Source organism: Amphiprion ocellaris, chromosome 3 (assembly GCF_022539595.1).
Source record: "Amphiprion ocellaris isolate individual 3 ecotype Okinawa chromosome 3, ASM2253959v1, whole genome shotgun sequence".
Taxonomy (NCBI): Eukaryota; Metazoa; Chordata; class Actinopteri; family Pomacentridae; genus Amphiprion; species Amphiprion ocellaris.
Genome location: NC_072768.1, coordinates 38,816,415 through 38,833,053, shown reverse-complemented (window position 1 = coordinate 38,833,053; position 16,639 = coordinate 38,816,415). Strand labels below are relative to the sequence as shown.

Genomic DNA, 16,639 nt, shown 5'->3' with positions numbered 1-16,639 from the left:
TGTCGGTGGAGACCAAAACAGAGCTAATAACAGACTGAACATTACTCTTAAATGGGGTGAAAACTAGAAACACAACCTGAAATCGATCCTAAAACACCAGTTTCTGATATCATTTCCATATGTTCTTCTTGTAGAAGCCTATTAGAATGTGGAGGACGTCCAAACGTTGCTCTGAAACTACAAGATGTTTCAATAACTTCTAATAAATTCACCGCATCGACCTAAAAGATGAAGGACTGTGTGTCAGAGTTGTTTACAAGCCATAATGACGGAGGTTTTCCATTATTCCGGAGCCTTCCTGCTCTCTGACAGCCACACTGTCGCCCTGTTTGCCCAGATTAAAGTCTGTGGAGGTCACTGGTGGAAGACCTTTTCCACCCACACAGAGTGGGAAGTTCAATCTGTCTACCAAACAGCAGGAAGTAGTTCACCGTCGAGACCAAACCAGACTCCGTTATAATCCTCTCTGGTATCAGTTGATCACCTCTCATAGGGAGAAACATAGATAGAGGTTTAAAGAGATGCTTATTTACACAGAAAGTCACATTTTTATGTTGTAAATGAGACAAAGACATCATGAAGTAATGGACGATCCTCTGTTTAGAGTATCTTTGTCTCTTTGTTGTCATATGGTGTTTCTTTGTGGTGGTTTTGTGTCTTTTTGGGATGACTTTTAAGCCTCTTTGTTACCGCATTGTGTCTGTGGGGGTTTTGCATCTCTTTAGGTTGGTTTTGCATCACTTTGTGGTTGTTTTGTGTCTCTTCATGGTAGTTTTGTGTCTGTCTAGGTTGGTTTTACATCTGTTTGAGGCGGCTTTGAGTCTCTTTGTGATGGTTTTGTGTCTCTTTGTTGAGTCTCTTTGTGATGGTTTTGTGTCTCTTTGTTGAGTCTCTTTGTGATGGTTTTGTGTCTCTTTGTTGAGTCTCTTTGTGGTGGATACTTTGCTGTATGTTAGTTTGAGATGGACATGCTGATAAATGAAGCTCCTACTTGTTAAAAAGAAGCCAGATTCAGTGAAAACTGCGGCTCTTTGTTTACCGTTGACACATTTCCAATCTGCCGCTGACGGTTCAGACCTGAACGGAGTCTAACGACAGCCGATGATCTTGTCTCCCTCTCGGGTCATTGGACACCCCAGAATACCTCCTAATGGCTTTTAGTTGTTCTCTGCATCCTCACAACAGAACACACTGCGGCAGCTTTTATTTTTAGAGTCGGGTTTTAAACCGGCTGAAGGTAAAGTGAAGAGCAGCCGCCTGTTGGATTAAGTAGCGTCTGTTTTCAGTCACTGGGGGGAAACTCAATGCAGTTTTATCGTATCAGGACGTCGAAGCTGCGCAGCAATGAAACAGTTTGAGAGCCTCAGTGGAAACAGGTTTAATGTTTCCTCATAAATACTGACTCAACACACAGCTGCTTCAAAACACTGGATTCTGAAGGAAAATGCAGCAGGTTTCAGCGCATGGGAAGGGTTTAGAGTTCATTACACTGCATCTGTCATGGAGATAAGATGCTGGAAAAAAGGAAATTATTACAGTAAAATTGATTGTTATCATTATGAAGACAATTTGAATGTAAAAAAACAAAATCAACAGTAGTGGTAAAATGTGAAAAATGCTTAATTTCAGAGTAAATATAAATAGTATGTAGAGCTACTATTTGTCTTTGCATCTTTTAGTGACATTTTTGCATCTTTTTGGGTCATTTTTACATCTTTGTGCCTTTCTTCCATCTTTTAGTGACATTTAGCATGCTTTTGTGTCATTTTTGCATCTTTTAGTGATATTTTTTACATATTTTTGTGTCATTTTTGCATATGTTTGTGCCATTTTTGCATCTTTTTGGGTCATTTTTGCATCTTTTAGTGACATTTTTGCATGTTTTTGGGTCATTTTTACATCTTTTTATGTCATTTTTGCATCTTTTAGTGATATTTTTACATATATTTTTGTGCCATTTTTGCATCTTTTTGGGTCATTTTTGCATCTTTTAGTGACATTTTTTGCATCTTTTTGGGTCCATTTTTGCATCTTTTAGTGACATTTTTGCATCTTTCGGTGTCATTTTTACATCATTTGTGACATGTTTCCTTCTTTTTGTGTCATTCTTACATCTTCTATTGACATTTTTGCATTTTTTGGGTCATTTTTTCATCTTTTCGAGCTATTTTTGTCCCTTTCTGTTATTCTAACTGTGTCATTCTGCACAGAAGACATCTCTGAGTTCTCTCTCCTTCATGGTTGTTCTGTTTCCATACAGGTGCATAACTTTACATTGCAGTGAAAAATGAACCACAGTGAGGAAAAATATGACAGGAGCAAAAAAAACAATAATTTAAACGACAAAAATGGTCAATATTCGGTTAAATGTGCAGCCCTATGAGACAAATTATTTAAAACAAGAAGAGTTTTCTCTCTTTAAAGTATGACTATGGGGATCAATGAGTATCGACAGAAACAATAAAACAGAATAAAATACATTTTGGTTCCAGAAACAATACAGCAGACAGTTTCTTTGATTTTACTCATTGTGCATGTTGTCTAAAATACGACATAATCTCATCAAAAATCTTAGTGCAGTTTCATTTCTGTCAAACAGATACACCTTTCTGGTTTCAGACACAGTTTGTCTCCTGCATGTTTGAAAATCCAGTCACATCAGATGCAGCTTCAGGAGCTGTCATGTGTTTGTCAGCTGGAAACGGCAGTTTTTAAAGAACAAAAACAACAACTGTCAAATTACTGGAGACGAGCGTTTCCTCTGAGGAACGTCACAAATCAGGACGAGCTTCTTTGTGGTGCAAAAACACACAAATTCAGACGCACAACGGCTCTCAGAGAGGGAAGTTCAAAGCTCCAGTTCGCTTCTAAATCAGCTGTTAAGTCAAGTACGGCCACACAAAGCAAAAAGCATCATCAGGGGATGTTCTGGAGGAGTTTTAAACATTGCATGCTAGTGTGTGTGTGTGTGTGTGTGTGTGTGTGTGTGTGTGTGTGTGTGTATTGATTTTCCAGTAAAAGAAAAAAAAAAAACACGAGCCAAAAGTGCTGCAGGAAGCGCCATGTGACTCCTGACGAGCCAATGAGGGAGCGGCGTCGATCCGATTGGCCCCGAGCACCTGATGTGTGTTTGCCCTTAACGTGTCCCCGGTGGCGGCGCTGAGCGAGTGTGTGTTGTGTGTTTTATGGGACACATATGGTGTGAGCACAGAGTGCCATTTCATTACCGGCAGCACAAATCAGACATTAATGTGATTAAATGCAGCCGTCATCATCCGTAAACTCGTCCTCGTCCGTCAGAGGAAGACAAAACAAAAAGCTGTTTGGTGGTGGTGTTTCTTCACATTTTCACATCTACAATTCTGTGACAGTTTTGCATGTTTTTACATATTTTCATGTCCTTTCTACATCTTTTTGTGTATTTTCTCCATTTTTTATGACATTTTGCATCTTTTTGTGTCATTTTTGCATCTTTTACTGACATTTTTGCATCTTTTCATGTCCTGTCTACATCTTTTGGTGGAACTTTCCATCTTTTTGTGACATTTTTGTATCTTTTAGTGACATTTTTGCGCCTTTTAGTGACATTTTTGCATCTTTTCATGTCCAGTCAACATCTTTTTGTGTCATTTTTCCACCTTTCTCATTAGGTGCAGTCGTCATCATCCATAACCTCGTTCATGTCCATCAGAGGCTCCTCGGCGAGAGAAAAAAATAAAGCAAAAACACGGTCTGGTGTTGTTTGAAGAAGTTTCACTAATTAGTCCGCCCCCGTTACGTAACCGTCTGAAGCAGAAGAGCAGAGTTCTTCTCCAGCGGTTAGCGAGACATGAAGAAAATCACAGCGCTGAGTGACGGCGCTTTACTTCAGTCCCAGAGCATGAAAAATACAAAAGCAGAGGAGCGACTCGCTGCTTTAATCAGGAGGTCCTCTGTGTTCTGACTGAAGCTCTGATCTTCACTCTGGAGCTCCGCTTTTTAAACACTCCTCTCTCTCTCTGACTAAATGTGGGCTGCTGAGCGCTCACAGCTCGCTAACACCTAAACTAGGTCTCCAGCAGCATGTCTGATTATGCGCAGCCATGAATATTTCATGCAGATTTCCTTCTTGGGGCTGGTAAATAGACGGGGAGGTCAGGAGCGACTCGGTTAAAGCCGCCGGGGAATAATTACCTTTGCCATCGAAAGCAATTGTTCCGTTTACACAGACTCTGGTTCAGCAGACGAACATAAGGAAGCAAACAAGCTGCCGTGTGGAAACAGATTCCTTGAACCGCTGCTGATTGGAGGGCTTCTGAATAAAGCAGCCAGAGGATCGTACGGTGGTTTATGATTTCTGCTGTTGACCTGCTGTCCAAACGTTCTGCAGCCTGAACTCCACATTATTCAGTCCAGTTGCTGTTTACATCCAGGATAATCGCACAAAGTCCCGGCCGAGGTCAAATTCACTCCTGTTTGCATCACAAACGAGCACAGAGATGAGAACCTGAGTCATATTTCCACAGTTTTGGCCACAAGTTCTATCAGTTCTGCCTTTTTAGCCATAAAATAAATACTGTAAAATTAGACGACGTGTTCACCAGCTGGTTGCTGAGTTTGTCTGTTAGTCGGGTCATCCCACAACTGGAGGACATTTTACCCAACACATTTCTAATAATCCATGTACAAAATACTAAAACCTGCAGTTGTTGTGTAAATGTTCTTGTCCTGACAGCAGAATTACAGATTCTGAATCAGCGACATGATGAGAAAACAGTGAAAATTTCAGGTTTTTACCTTCAATAGTTTCTCAGACATCGTCGTCCAAATTTCAAAATGAGGAATAACGAGCTGAAATTCTTAAAACATTTATGTCAAAGCATTCAATATATCAAGCGAAACTTCTACAAATATCTTCATAAATCTCTATAATTTATGTCATAAAAATTTCAGGCAAATCAGATGTGGTCAAACAGAAAGAGAGGATCATTTAAGACGGAATGAAGGAATCGTCCTGACAGTGAAGCACGGAAGTGAAACTGTGATGATTTGGGGCAGCATGAGTCCAAAAGGTGTTGGACAGACGACATGATGGAATGATGCAACTAACGAAGCTTCACTACATGCATCGTCCTGCCAGTGAAACACGGAATCACTTTGTGCGTCCTTGTAGTCATTTTGTGTCACTTTGTTGTCTTTTTGTGTGTCTTTGTGGTTGTTTGAGTCTCTTTGTGGTCAGTTTCTGTTTCTTTGTGGTCGTTGTGCATCGCCTAGTGGTTGTTCATGTGTTGTTGTGGTCATTTTGTTGTCGTTGTGTGTCTTTTTGTGGCAGTTTTGCGTCACTTTGTGGTAGTTTTGAGTCTAACCCAGCCAGGACCACCACAGTGAAGCCATAGTCCTGCCAGTGAAGCACGGAGGCATTTTGTGTTTTCTTGTAGTCATTTTGTGTCTCTTTGTTGTCCTTTTGTGCGTCTTTGTGGTCATTTTGTGTATTTCTGTGTGCATTTTAGATCACGTTGTGGTAATTTTGCATCTTTTTGTATCACTTTGTTGTGGTTTTGCGTCTCCTAGTGGTCGTTTGTGTGTCTTTGTGGTTGTTTTGTGTCTCTCCTGACCAGGATTTGGGGCTTCACGGGTACAACAGGTGTTTGACAGAGGACATTTATGGATGCATTTGAGATGGAATGATGCAACTAACGAAGCTTCACTTCATGCATCGTCCTGCCAGTGAAACACGGAGCAACTATTGACAGGAATATTGGTCAATAAAGGATCGGTTCCACACATCCATGTTTTCACTGCATCTTATGCAACAGTTGCAGTGAATGAAGCTTATTAAAGGCCAGAACTGCATCCTCAGACAGAAAAAAGGAAAAAGACGTGGCTGTGCCACACAACTCTGGCTTGGAGGCCAAATGACACATCAGAGAGTGAGAGGGAAAGACGGGGACGGACGCTGTTAGCGCTGGAGCAGCTGCAGCGATCCGAGGAGGAGCTGAAGGAGTCGAGGTCGAGCAGCTAGAAATCCTCACAAGCATGATTACATTTTCATTCGCTTTGTTTCCCACTCGGCACTTTCCTCTTTCTTTCTCAGACGCTACAGTAGAAATAAATCCGGCCTCCTGTGGCTACGAGGAGCTAAAAAAAAAAACCTCTGCCGTGCAAGTTTCATCTGAGCAAACTGACTTCTTTCAGACTGCGTTTTCTGTGTCCGGGCAGATTTCCCAGGAGCTGATTTTTTATTTTTTTTGAAGTGAGCGGCGTAGCGGCTTCAAACGAGGCTGGAATGAACGATACAAACACACCTTGAAGACACGTTCTGCAGTTGCTGTGATGGAATAAAAGCCTCACAGGAGCAGCGGGGAGTAGGACTAAAGCAATGCAGGGTTTCTTTTTATTTTAGAGACAGAAAGTAAATCTTCTGGTTAACAAGTCCTGACGCTTAGCACAGGACAGAAAAAAAAATCAGTTACTCAGAAGATTCAGCTCTTACAAGCGAAAGATGAAAGACACAAGGTATGAAAAGAAAACCCAGACTGTGAAGGGAAATGAAGGACTGAACATTTCTTTCTGTATTATTTCCAGGATACATTCATCATCCAAACTGTGTTGATCCTCATGTCGTATTCAGGGTCAAATTAACCCGTTTTAAAGTTTGAAAATGTGGGAAAAATATATATTTTCACAGTGAAAGCTTCCAAATTTTCAACATTTTTGGGAAATCTTTGAACATCTTTTGAAGGAAAAAAGAAATGCTAAAAAAAACGTTTCTTAAGAACATTCACAAAAAAATCAACCAAAATCCAGTGAATTTCGCTGGATTTTGGTTGATTTTTATGTGGATGTTCTTAAAGAAAATATTAGAAGTTTTACTGATATAAATGGAATCACTTTAGATATTTTTAGGATTTTTTTGGAAGATTTTTATTCTTATTTTTGAAAATATTTACTTTTTAAAAAAAATTTCTTGCCAGTTATTTTTAAATAAAACTTTTAAGGGAAACTTTTAAGGAATTAATGGAATTTTCTTCCTGAAAGTTTTGCCAATTTTCAGAAATTTGGTGATTTCTTTTGCTGAATTTTTGGATTTTTTTCAGACAAGGAAACAATATTTTTTGGTGCCGTAAATGAAACAACATGAAAAAGGACAAAAAAACTGCAAGATGTTAAGAGAGGCCTGATGAATGTTGGAGAACATTCTTTGTTCAGATAAATTAGTTGGACTCAGATGGAGTCCAGATGTTTGGTGTGAACCTGACCAGGACTACCAGTGACTGCATAGTCCTGACAGTGAAGTTCCGTTGTTTCCCGTACGACTTTCCGTCAACTGCGATGCTGGTTTTTGCTCTTTATTTTCTCCGCAGGCTGATCTCGTTCTGTTTTTCTTCCCTCTTGTTGCCCAGATTTGATATTTTCTGCCTCTTCACTTCATGTTTTTAAAAAATAAAACTTCCTCCACGTCTGTCTACCTCTGCGGGGAAATTTCCACTTTCCGGGCTTCATGTGGCGAGTTGCCCGGAGCAGCGACTTCTCTGCTCCGTCAGCAGGACTTCTTCCATTTGTTGCATCATGGGGGGTTCAGGACCTCGTGGAAATAATTCGATGACGGGGTCACGCCGGAACCTTTCTCCGTCCGTTCAATCATGCCGTCCTCGCTGACAGCACAAACCTCCACAACGGTTCTCTCAACCCGACGTTACAAAATGGATTTTCCGACCTTGAAAACCAGTAATGGGATCCAGGAGAGAAAAATAAAATCCATTAGTTCCATTTCAGCTATGAAATAATGACTGACGTTCCACGTTTGGATCATCAGTGAAATTTACTTGATTGTTCCTCGTGTCCATCAGGGTTTTTTTGCTGCCAACAAACTGAATCCAGTAAATAAGGAAGAAAGTAGAAGAAGTAAAATCAGCTCCACATTCTGAGGGTAAAACGACACGTTCAAGGACCTTTCTGATTATTTTATCAGGTTTATACAAAACCTAAAACACAAATTCAGTTCACGGAATCATCAATAACGAGTGGTTCCAACAGATTTGACAAATATAATTAATCATGCATGTGAGATCAAAATACTGCAAATAAAAAGACTACAGAAGCTGCATTTTTTTAAAAACATTTGGATCCATTTTTTTGTTTTTTATGTGATAAAAAAGTTGCTCTACAAATCATTAATTTTATTGTTTTTAAAAAGTATATTTTTCCATCCCAGCTGCCAGAATATTACGTGTTTTTATTGTACTGTTCTTACTTTTTAGAAAAAGAAGTAATTTTACATCAATTTATGTTAAATAAAATACTTTATATAATTCCAGATGTTTTTCAGTAAAAATATTTAATGAGTGTTTTTATTAAATTGTATTAATTTACTTTTTTAAATAGGTAATTTATTTGTTTTACATTTGAAAATGTTTCTTATAAACATTAAAAAATAATAATCTCACACAAAATTGAGGCTAGAAAATTTATTTAATTACAGAAAAATCTTATATTTCATGAGAGTTATTTTCTGTCCTTTTACAGTATTTTTTTTGCCTCTTGATAATAAAATGACAATGAATGTTTTTTTATCTAACTTTTTTTTAAAAAAACAGGTAATTTTAATATATTTACATATGAAAATATATTTTAAATATTCTATGAAACATTAAAAAGCTCACAAATACACATAATATTGCAGAAAATTGAGACTGAAAAAAAGGGATTTTCATTTTAGAAAATTACTATATTTTACGGGATGATTCATTTCCGTTATTTTACAGTATTTTTTGCATACTGGCTTACTGTTGTTGTTGTTGTTGTTGTTGTTGCCAGCATTAAAATGCCCAAAAAAATATACATAATCTCATAAATTGAGGCCTGAAAAATGAATTTTAATGACAGAAAATTGTTACTAAATGCTTTTTTCTGTTATTTTCCAGTGTTTTTTGGCCCCAGCTGATGAAATAGATCTTTCATTTTTACCATGTGGGTGTAAACTAACGGCTAACTGTCATTCAGAGCCTCAATCCCAGCAGACAGTTTGACTCGTCGCCGTATTAAAAGTCCAGATATTATTAAGATGAATGGCGGCTGGAGAGTCCTGATATTCGGTCGGTAATAAAAGCACCTGTGTGGGTTTATTCATATTTCATCTGGATGTTAATAAGTGAGTTATGAAACTTCTGATCTGTCCTGACCTCCACACAGGAATGAGAAAATCAGGCTTTCTGCTAACAATCCTACGGTTCCCAGAACTCTATTTAGAGGAAACTAGTGAGTGAAAAAAGGAAATCTACACAAAACCACAACTGTGTACAAATACTGAATGAATGGTTCATAGCAGAGCTGCAGAATTAATCTAAAATCCATCTGTTTTTAAGATTCTCACCGATAAATAAACATTTTTTGACTCAAACTGTTTAAGCTCCAATGCTCATTTAGAGAAGCAGTCGATCTTTTTTTCACCCAAGACATATCGTTGTGTTGGGAAAATTAACCAAATCTAAGCCAAAAATTGTGTCATTTAATCAGATTCACTTCATTCTACGTATCTTATCTAAACAATCATCAAAAATAAACAATTTGTAGCATCAAGATTCAGTAAAAACTTAATCTAGAAAACAGCAGATGTGGATAAAATCACTGGTTTTCTGGTAAATCTGTCATTAGAACATTTCATTTCACACTTTTTAAAGCCATATTTTCGTCTGATCTGCTGGAACTGAGTGGAGACTAGAAGCTTCTCTGTGTACAGACACCGAGCTAGCGGCTAGCTTAGCCTGCATGTGAGGCGTTTAGGGAACATCTGTAAATGGTAGCATGTATCAATAAGAAAAAGCACCATTTTGGAACAACTTTAAGTATATTTTGCTTCCAGGAGATGTTCTAAATTCAGGTAAAGTCTTATTTTGCTGCAGATATTTGCACATTAGCAGAAACGTAGCACAACACAGACGTAGCTAAAATAGCCGCTAAAATGGAGACTAGAAGCTCAGTTAGCAGTTAGCATAACCTGCATGTGAGGTGTTTAATATGTAAATTTCGCCTCTGGGAGATGTTCTAAATTCTTTTAAAGTCTTATTTTGATGCAGATTTTTGCACATTAGCAGGAACGTAACACAACATGGACATCAGTATAATAATTCTGATCTCTATAGACATTTTTCGACCTTCGTGTCTCTTCTTTAGCCCACAGGAACAGATGGAAAACGTTCACATCTCTGCAGATAAAGTCCATCGTCTCTCTGGATTCGTGTCATTAGTGAGGATTTCGTGTGAATCCACCCCTTTAGAAACATCGGGTTCCTCTTGTTTCTTATTAAACGCTGCAGAGCTTCGTTAGTCGCTGATTAAAATGCAGCACCACATCTGGAGGGAACCACAGCTGTGTGAAAACCTGCATGTAAACCTGCAGAGCGCATCGCAGGACAAGCTGCAGCTTTAGACGCATGTCGAGACTCTTCCTGCATCAAAGTGCTGCTCAGAGTCCCCGCAAGATTAGCAAAACACAACGTGTGGCTAATCGGGATCAGAAATCAGTTTCTCCCAAAGAGTTTCTGCCTCGGAGTGATTTGTGAGAAGCTGCGTCATGAATTATGCAGAAGACGGAGGAATATTTACGACGTTGAAGCTCCGTCCTTCTGACTGAATTCGACTCAAGTTCAGCACAATATGAGTTTTAAACCGTTATTTTGGTGATAAAACACATAAAAATGACCAAAAAAACAACACGAGCAACTAAAACAGAGATGAAATGTAAAAAAATGCTTGTTATATTTTTATTTTACTGATTTTAACTGTAATTTTTTCAAATTTAGTGTTTTTTTTTTGTCAATTTTGCCCCTTTTTTGTTTTTGTTTTTTCGTTATAAAATAAATACAGTTTTAAAATGTTAACTTAAATAGTAAATAATATCAAAGATCAGTATTTTTACAAAATGGTAAATGTATTAATTTTATATTTGATTGTAAAATTACATGCTTTTTGTTCAATTGTTTTTAAATCAGCCAAAACTAATCTTATTTTTTACAAATTAAAAAAAGTATTTTAAAGATTCAAAAATGGTAAAATAATTTTTTAAAAGGTATTTTACTGTTTTGTTAAATTACAGATATGTAGTTATATTTATTATAAGAAAATATCATTCTTATGTTACTAAAAAAATAAATAAAATAAAAATAAAACATCCACAACAAAAATTCTTTGTTTTTTCAAATTGTAATTTGTGTGTTTTCTGTTTTCTTCCCCAAAAACTTTACTGTAAAATTACATAATTTTATCAGATTTAAATCTGACCAAAATAACATTTTTCCCCCAAAAGTTAGCAAATATCATTCAATTAATAGTTTCCATTCATTAATTCATTAATTACACTTTATATATATATATATATATATATATATATATATATATATATATATATATATATATATATATATATATATATATATATATATATATATATATAAATAAATAAATAAATAAAATTTTAACATTTGTCAACCGTTATTTAGTTTTTCTGTTTTCATTTACAGATTATCTCTTGTATAAATGTATGTATTTGTTTTCTTTTCTTTTCCCCTAAAGGCAGCACATATTGGTCAATTAATATTTTTAATTCATTACGTCTGAATTTTCATCTGGACGTTATTTACAGCTTTTGTCTTATTTTTACAGATAAAATGTAAATTAAAGTTTTTAAATTTAAAACAGTGAAACTCTGTAAAACTACAGTTTAATTAAAGTATTTACAACGTTCACTTCCTGACGTTTAGATCTAAACTTTAAATCTGGTTCTGAATCTTCCTTCAGCCTCCAGAGACTCTGAGGATCCGATCGATGAGTTTAATTGACGACAGCAGATAAACGATGGTCTGGATCATCGTCTCAGCGGCGCCTCGTTAGCAGAATCACACTCATTATTAAAGAACCAAATTATAAAACATCAGAACACTGTAGAAAAACACAAAAATAAAGTAAAAACTGACCTCAGATCAGTTTTACATCCATCCAGGTTCACAGTCTGAACACTAAGTCAATAAAACTGGATAATCTTTCAGTCACTCTGAACTATTTTTGGTTCATTTTCAGAGCTTTTAAGTCTATTTGGACCAAAGTTAAGTTTATATCATCTCAGATAGAAGATAGTTTGAACAGTAAAACTGCAATCTGAGTGATTTGGAACATTTTTGGAGTCATTTTTAAAAAATTCCAGGTAAAGTGTGACAGTTGGTTGGAAAGAACAAAGTTATATAAAATAAAAGATCTCATTTTCAACTAAAAATTACATTTCTGATAGAGTTTGGATCATTTTCAACAATTTCCAAGTAAAGTGTGATCGGTGGTCAGTCAGAACAAGTTATAGCAAATGAAATGTCTCATTTTTACAGAAAAATGCACATTTTTGGAGTCATTTTGGACAAATTCTTAAGTAATTTTGGTCAATTTATGTGTAATTTTTGACAAATTTTTCTCATGTTTACCTAAATTTGAAACCAGGATCATCTTCTAGATTCGACAGATTCATTCAAACCGCTTCAGTTCTGTTTTCAGCTTCTTAAACGTGAATATTTTCTGTTTTCTTTCCTCCTGTGAGACACTAAACTGAAAACACTCAGCTTTAATCGCTGCTCTCTGCTGATAAACTCCAACAAAGCGCCGTCCTACAGGTGGATTTCTGTCGTTCAACAGGTTTGAACTTTACTGACGGAGAGAAAACGGCAGCAGAAGGTTTGCGTCTGAGCTGCTGCTGTGTCATCAACCTGCCACTTTACTCTGCTGTTATTTCAATCCCTCCACCGATCGGTTCCCATGGCAACGGATCTCAGCTATCGACTGAACATCTCCGAGGACCGATCGGAGACTAAACGCCCACACAAACACACCAGGCAGCCTGGAAAAACGACTTCTTTCAACCGTCACGGACGCAGAAATAAACAAAAATACGAGCAGCGAAGAGAAAACAGAGGAAGAAGGACGAGTTGGCGACTCGCTGCAGACCTGAACCGTCTTCTTCCAAATGCTCCGGACATCTTCTAAAACTCAAAACCAGCAGAATCTCACAAATCTGGGCTTCAAATGAATCCTGACAGGTCGATGAGGTGACTCCTGATCAGCTAAACGCTCAAATAATTACAGAAATAAACGCCAGGAAATCAACTGATGAACTATTTATCGGTAAAACGCTCATTTTAGGTTATTTACCACAGTTTAATCAGGTTTCTAGATGTTGTTAAATGATGTAAATCAGTCGTGGGTGTCTCCAAACTGCATTTAAATCTAAGATAAATTAATATACTGATAGTTTATTCATCCTCTTGTAGCTCACGTACGTTAAATTTAATAAAAATAAGGAAAATACGGTGAAAAAATACATGAAATTAAAGAAAAAAGGTGCGAATGTGGATTTCTTTTACAGTAAAAACCAGTATTAACCAGTCTAAGTACCATATATAGGTAGAAAAACTAATAATGAGCATGTAAATGTAATATTTGTTGCACATTCAAGTTAATTTCTAAGGATAAAAGTCGACATTTAAACAGATTTTAATCCCAACATGAAGCAGATTCTCTGTTTGTAATGAAATGTTATGAAATGTTTGTTTAGAGACACAGAGGTTCATTTAAGGGGCTTTTATTCTCTATTTTTGACCCTGTTTGCTCATCTTTTCAGTTTTAGATAATTTTTTAACCATTTTTCTTTCAGTTAAAATGAAAAGTTTTCACTGATGTTTTATCTAGATTTTTTTTGTCTTGAAAGAAAAAACACCTAAACTCTAAAAATTCATTCAGAGGACCTGATATTACCAATAATAATGTTAGTAATTATACCAACTGTATATTTTGTTTAATTTCAACTCAAATGTCTGAAGTTTTTCAAATTTAAGTTGATGTAAATTAATGAAATTAGCTTTATAACTTCATTTTTCTACATTTTGAGTTCAGGATGTTTTAAAAACTTGTGTTTATGCCACCAGTTATTTAATTGATGATTAAAAACAACTTTGATCGTAGAGGAAAAGTTAATTCTCTGAACTTGATATAGTTTGTTGGTTGAACATAATTTCATTAGAAGTTGTCTGAACTCAAAACAATGATCCAAACTGTTGCTTTCATGTTTTTTGTTGAGTCTTAAATGCTCTAATTTACTGATTCACATAAACATTTCAAATTTAAAACATTATTTTGATGAGTTCTGTTGCTTCAACTTAATATTTTTGCATCATTTCAACTCAAATTTCTGTGTTAATTGATTTAAAGCTGAAGTTACAATAAACTAATAAAATTGGCTTAATAACTTAATTTTTCAGGATTTCAAGTCTTTAAAAGCTTAAAAAATTGTATTTATGCTGCTAATTATTAAGTAATCCAAAATATGGTTGATTGTAGTTAATTCTCTGAACTCAACATAGTTTGTTGGTTGAACATAATTTCATTACAAGTTGTCACAATTCAAAAAGATTGATCCGAACTGTTGCTTGAATGTTTTTTGTTGAGCCTAAACATTTGTTTTTACAGTCTACGCACATATATTACTGACTAATACACTGATTTAGACAAACATTTTGATGAGTTGTGTTGCATCAACTTAATATTTTGTGTAATTCAAACTCGAATTTCTGCACTAGTTGATTCAAAAATACTTTCAAGTTGAGGTAACCTGATAAAATTGGCTTGAAAATGTAATTTTTTTTTCACCCAGAGTTCAATTTCAGATGGTTAATCAACAATAATTTTAACTGTAGCGCAAAATCTAATTACTTTAACTCATTAGAGCTTGTTGGCTGAACATTATTTCATTAGAAGTTGTCTGAACTCAAAAAAAATGTATCCAAATTGTTGCATTTGTGTTTAATTTTTGCCTAAACATTTGTTTTTACAGTCTACACACATATATTACTGACTAACACACTGATTTAGATGAACATTTACAGTTTGAAGCATTATTTTGATGAGTTGTGTTGCATCAACTTAATATTTTTGTGTAATTTGAACTCAAATTTCTGCATTAATTGATTTAAAATTACATTCAAGTTGATGTACTTTCAGGAAATTGGCTTGAAAACTGGATTTTTGAGTTCAGGATCTGGATGATTTCAGACGTTTAAATAAAAACGTCTTTAATTCTAGAGGAAAATCTGATTCCTTTAACTCATTATCGCTCCTTGGCTGAACATAATGTCATTTAAAGTTGTTTTAACTCTAAACACTGATGCTTTGATTCTTTTTGTTGAGCCTAAACTCTATTTTTAGAGTGTAAGTGAGTCTGAGTCATGATTCTTGGAAGGAAACAGGACATTTGACATTTGGGTTTTTTATAAATGTCACCCTTTGGTGCTGCAGATGTTTCATTCACATCTGGTGAGTTTGGCTGAAAGAAACTTCGAAATATCCGCAGATTAAACTATTCACATGTGGGAAAGCGTGTTTGTATAATTAACCTTTGGATTTAACCAATATTCTGGTGCGTTTTTACCACAATTTGATGGATTTTTGCGGTTAAAAACGACTCAAACGACTCTTTGTGGCGATTTGGTGCCAAAACGCAGCGACATTTTTGCGCATTTGTGCTCGAATAAACGCGCTTTTCCTTCATTTTTCCCCAAATATTAGCCCTAGCTGGGGGCATCTTCTGAAGCTCCTGCCTTAATTCTCGGCTCCAGCTGCAGGCGGAGCGACGTGCCTGAAAACCTGCCGCTGCTATTTTTGTTTTGCTCGCATGTCTGAGGACGCGCAGCTCATCCATAATTCATGCGCTCCGGCTATGAAACGTCCCTCCTGTGTTGCGGCTGGACGTTGGTGACCTGCGGGGCTCCGCGGCTCCATGAATGAATAAAAAGTTTCCTCCTGCCTTTAATGCGCAGCGCTGCGGTGCCACGGTGCGCTCCGGCTGCGTTATCTGGGGACGTGACACCGGAGAGGGCCCCGAGCGAAGCCACGGAGGCGGTTCCAATCAGGAAATACGCGCTTTTTAATCAAATCAGAGCCGCGAAATGTGATTAATTGGTCGTGTGGAGGGAAAATGTGCACCAAAAATCAGCTCATTGATTCTCCATTTAATGGCACATGTTGTTTGTGAGGTTCTCCGTGCATCAGAAAACCTCCAATCACGCACAGATACCCGCATTAATGTGGATAAACGGTGTGTTTACGTAACATCTCAGGTAATAATCCGCTCTACAGGTAGGAGGAAAACAGCAGCATCTTACCGTCCGAGCTCTGCAGCAGCAGCAGCAGCACCACCGTCCACCGGGCCAGCGTCCCGTCCGCCGCCCGCCTCAGCGTCCTCCTCCCGGGCGAGCAGGCGGCCACAGTCCCCACAGCATCCATCCGCGCGTCCCCGCACCGACAGCGGGCTTCGTCCCCTCCGTCTACCCCCCTGACCCGCCCGGAGAGCAGCGCATGTTTGGGAGCCATCGGGTTAATCCTGGACGGGGAGCATCTAACGGCGCCGCTGGGCTGAAAGGCTTCCGATCAACGCGCCCCCGGTGCGGACAGACGCGGCTCCGCTCTCCATGAGCCCTCAGGCGGCTCCGAGGGTCGAACTGCCGCCGCCGGTCCGGTTCTTTTGTTCCGCGTCTCTCCGGTCGTGTTTGTGTGAAGCTCGGTCCGGTTCCGACGTCCTACTGCGGCCGCGGCGCGCTGCTCTCCATCCCTGCGTCAATGCGCAACTGCG

The 16,639-nt window shown here is 37.5% G+C and overlaps 1 protein-coding gene across 4 annotated transcripts in view; it reads right to left on the bottom strand.

The window, feature by feature from the left end:
• kiaa1549la (KIAA1549-like a) overlaps positions 1–16,639 on the bottom strand; it is a 144,605-nt gene extending 127,966 nt beyond the window's left edge. For all 4 annotated transcript variants that reach the window (XM_055008987.1, XM_055008990.1, XM_055008988.1 and 1 more), the window contains exon 1: positions 16,173–16,639. In XM_055008987.1, coding sequence (XP_054864962.1) covers positions 16,173–16,380 — 208 coding nt within the window. In that variant the 5' untranslated portion in view covers positions 16,381–16,639. The remainder of the gene's footprint in view (positions 1–16,172) is intronic.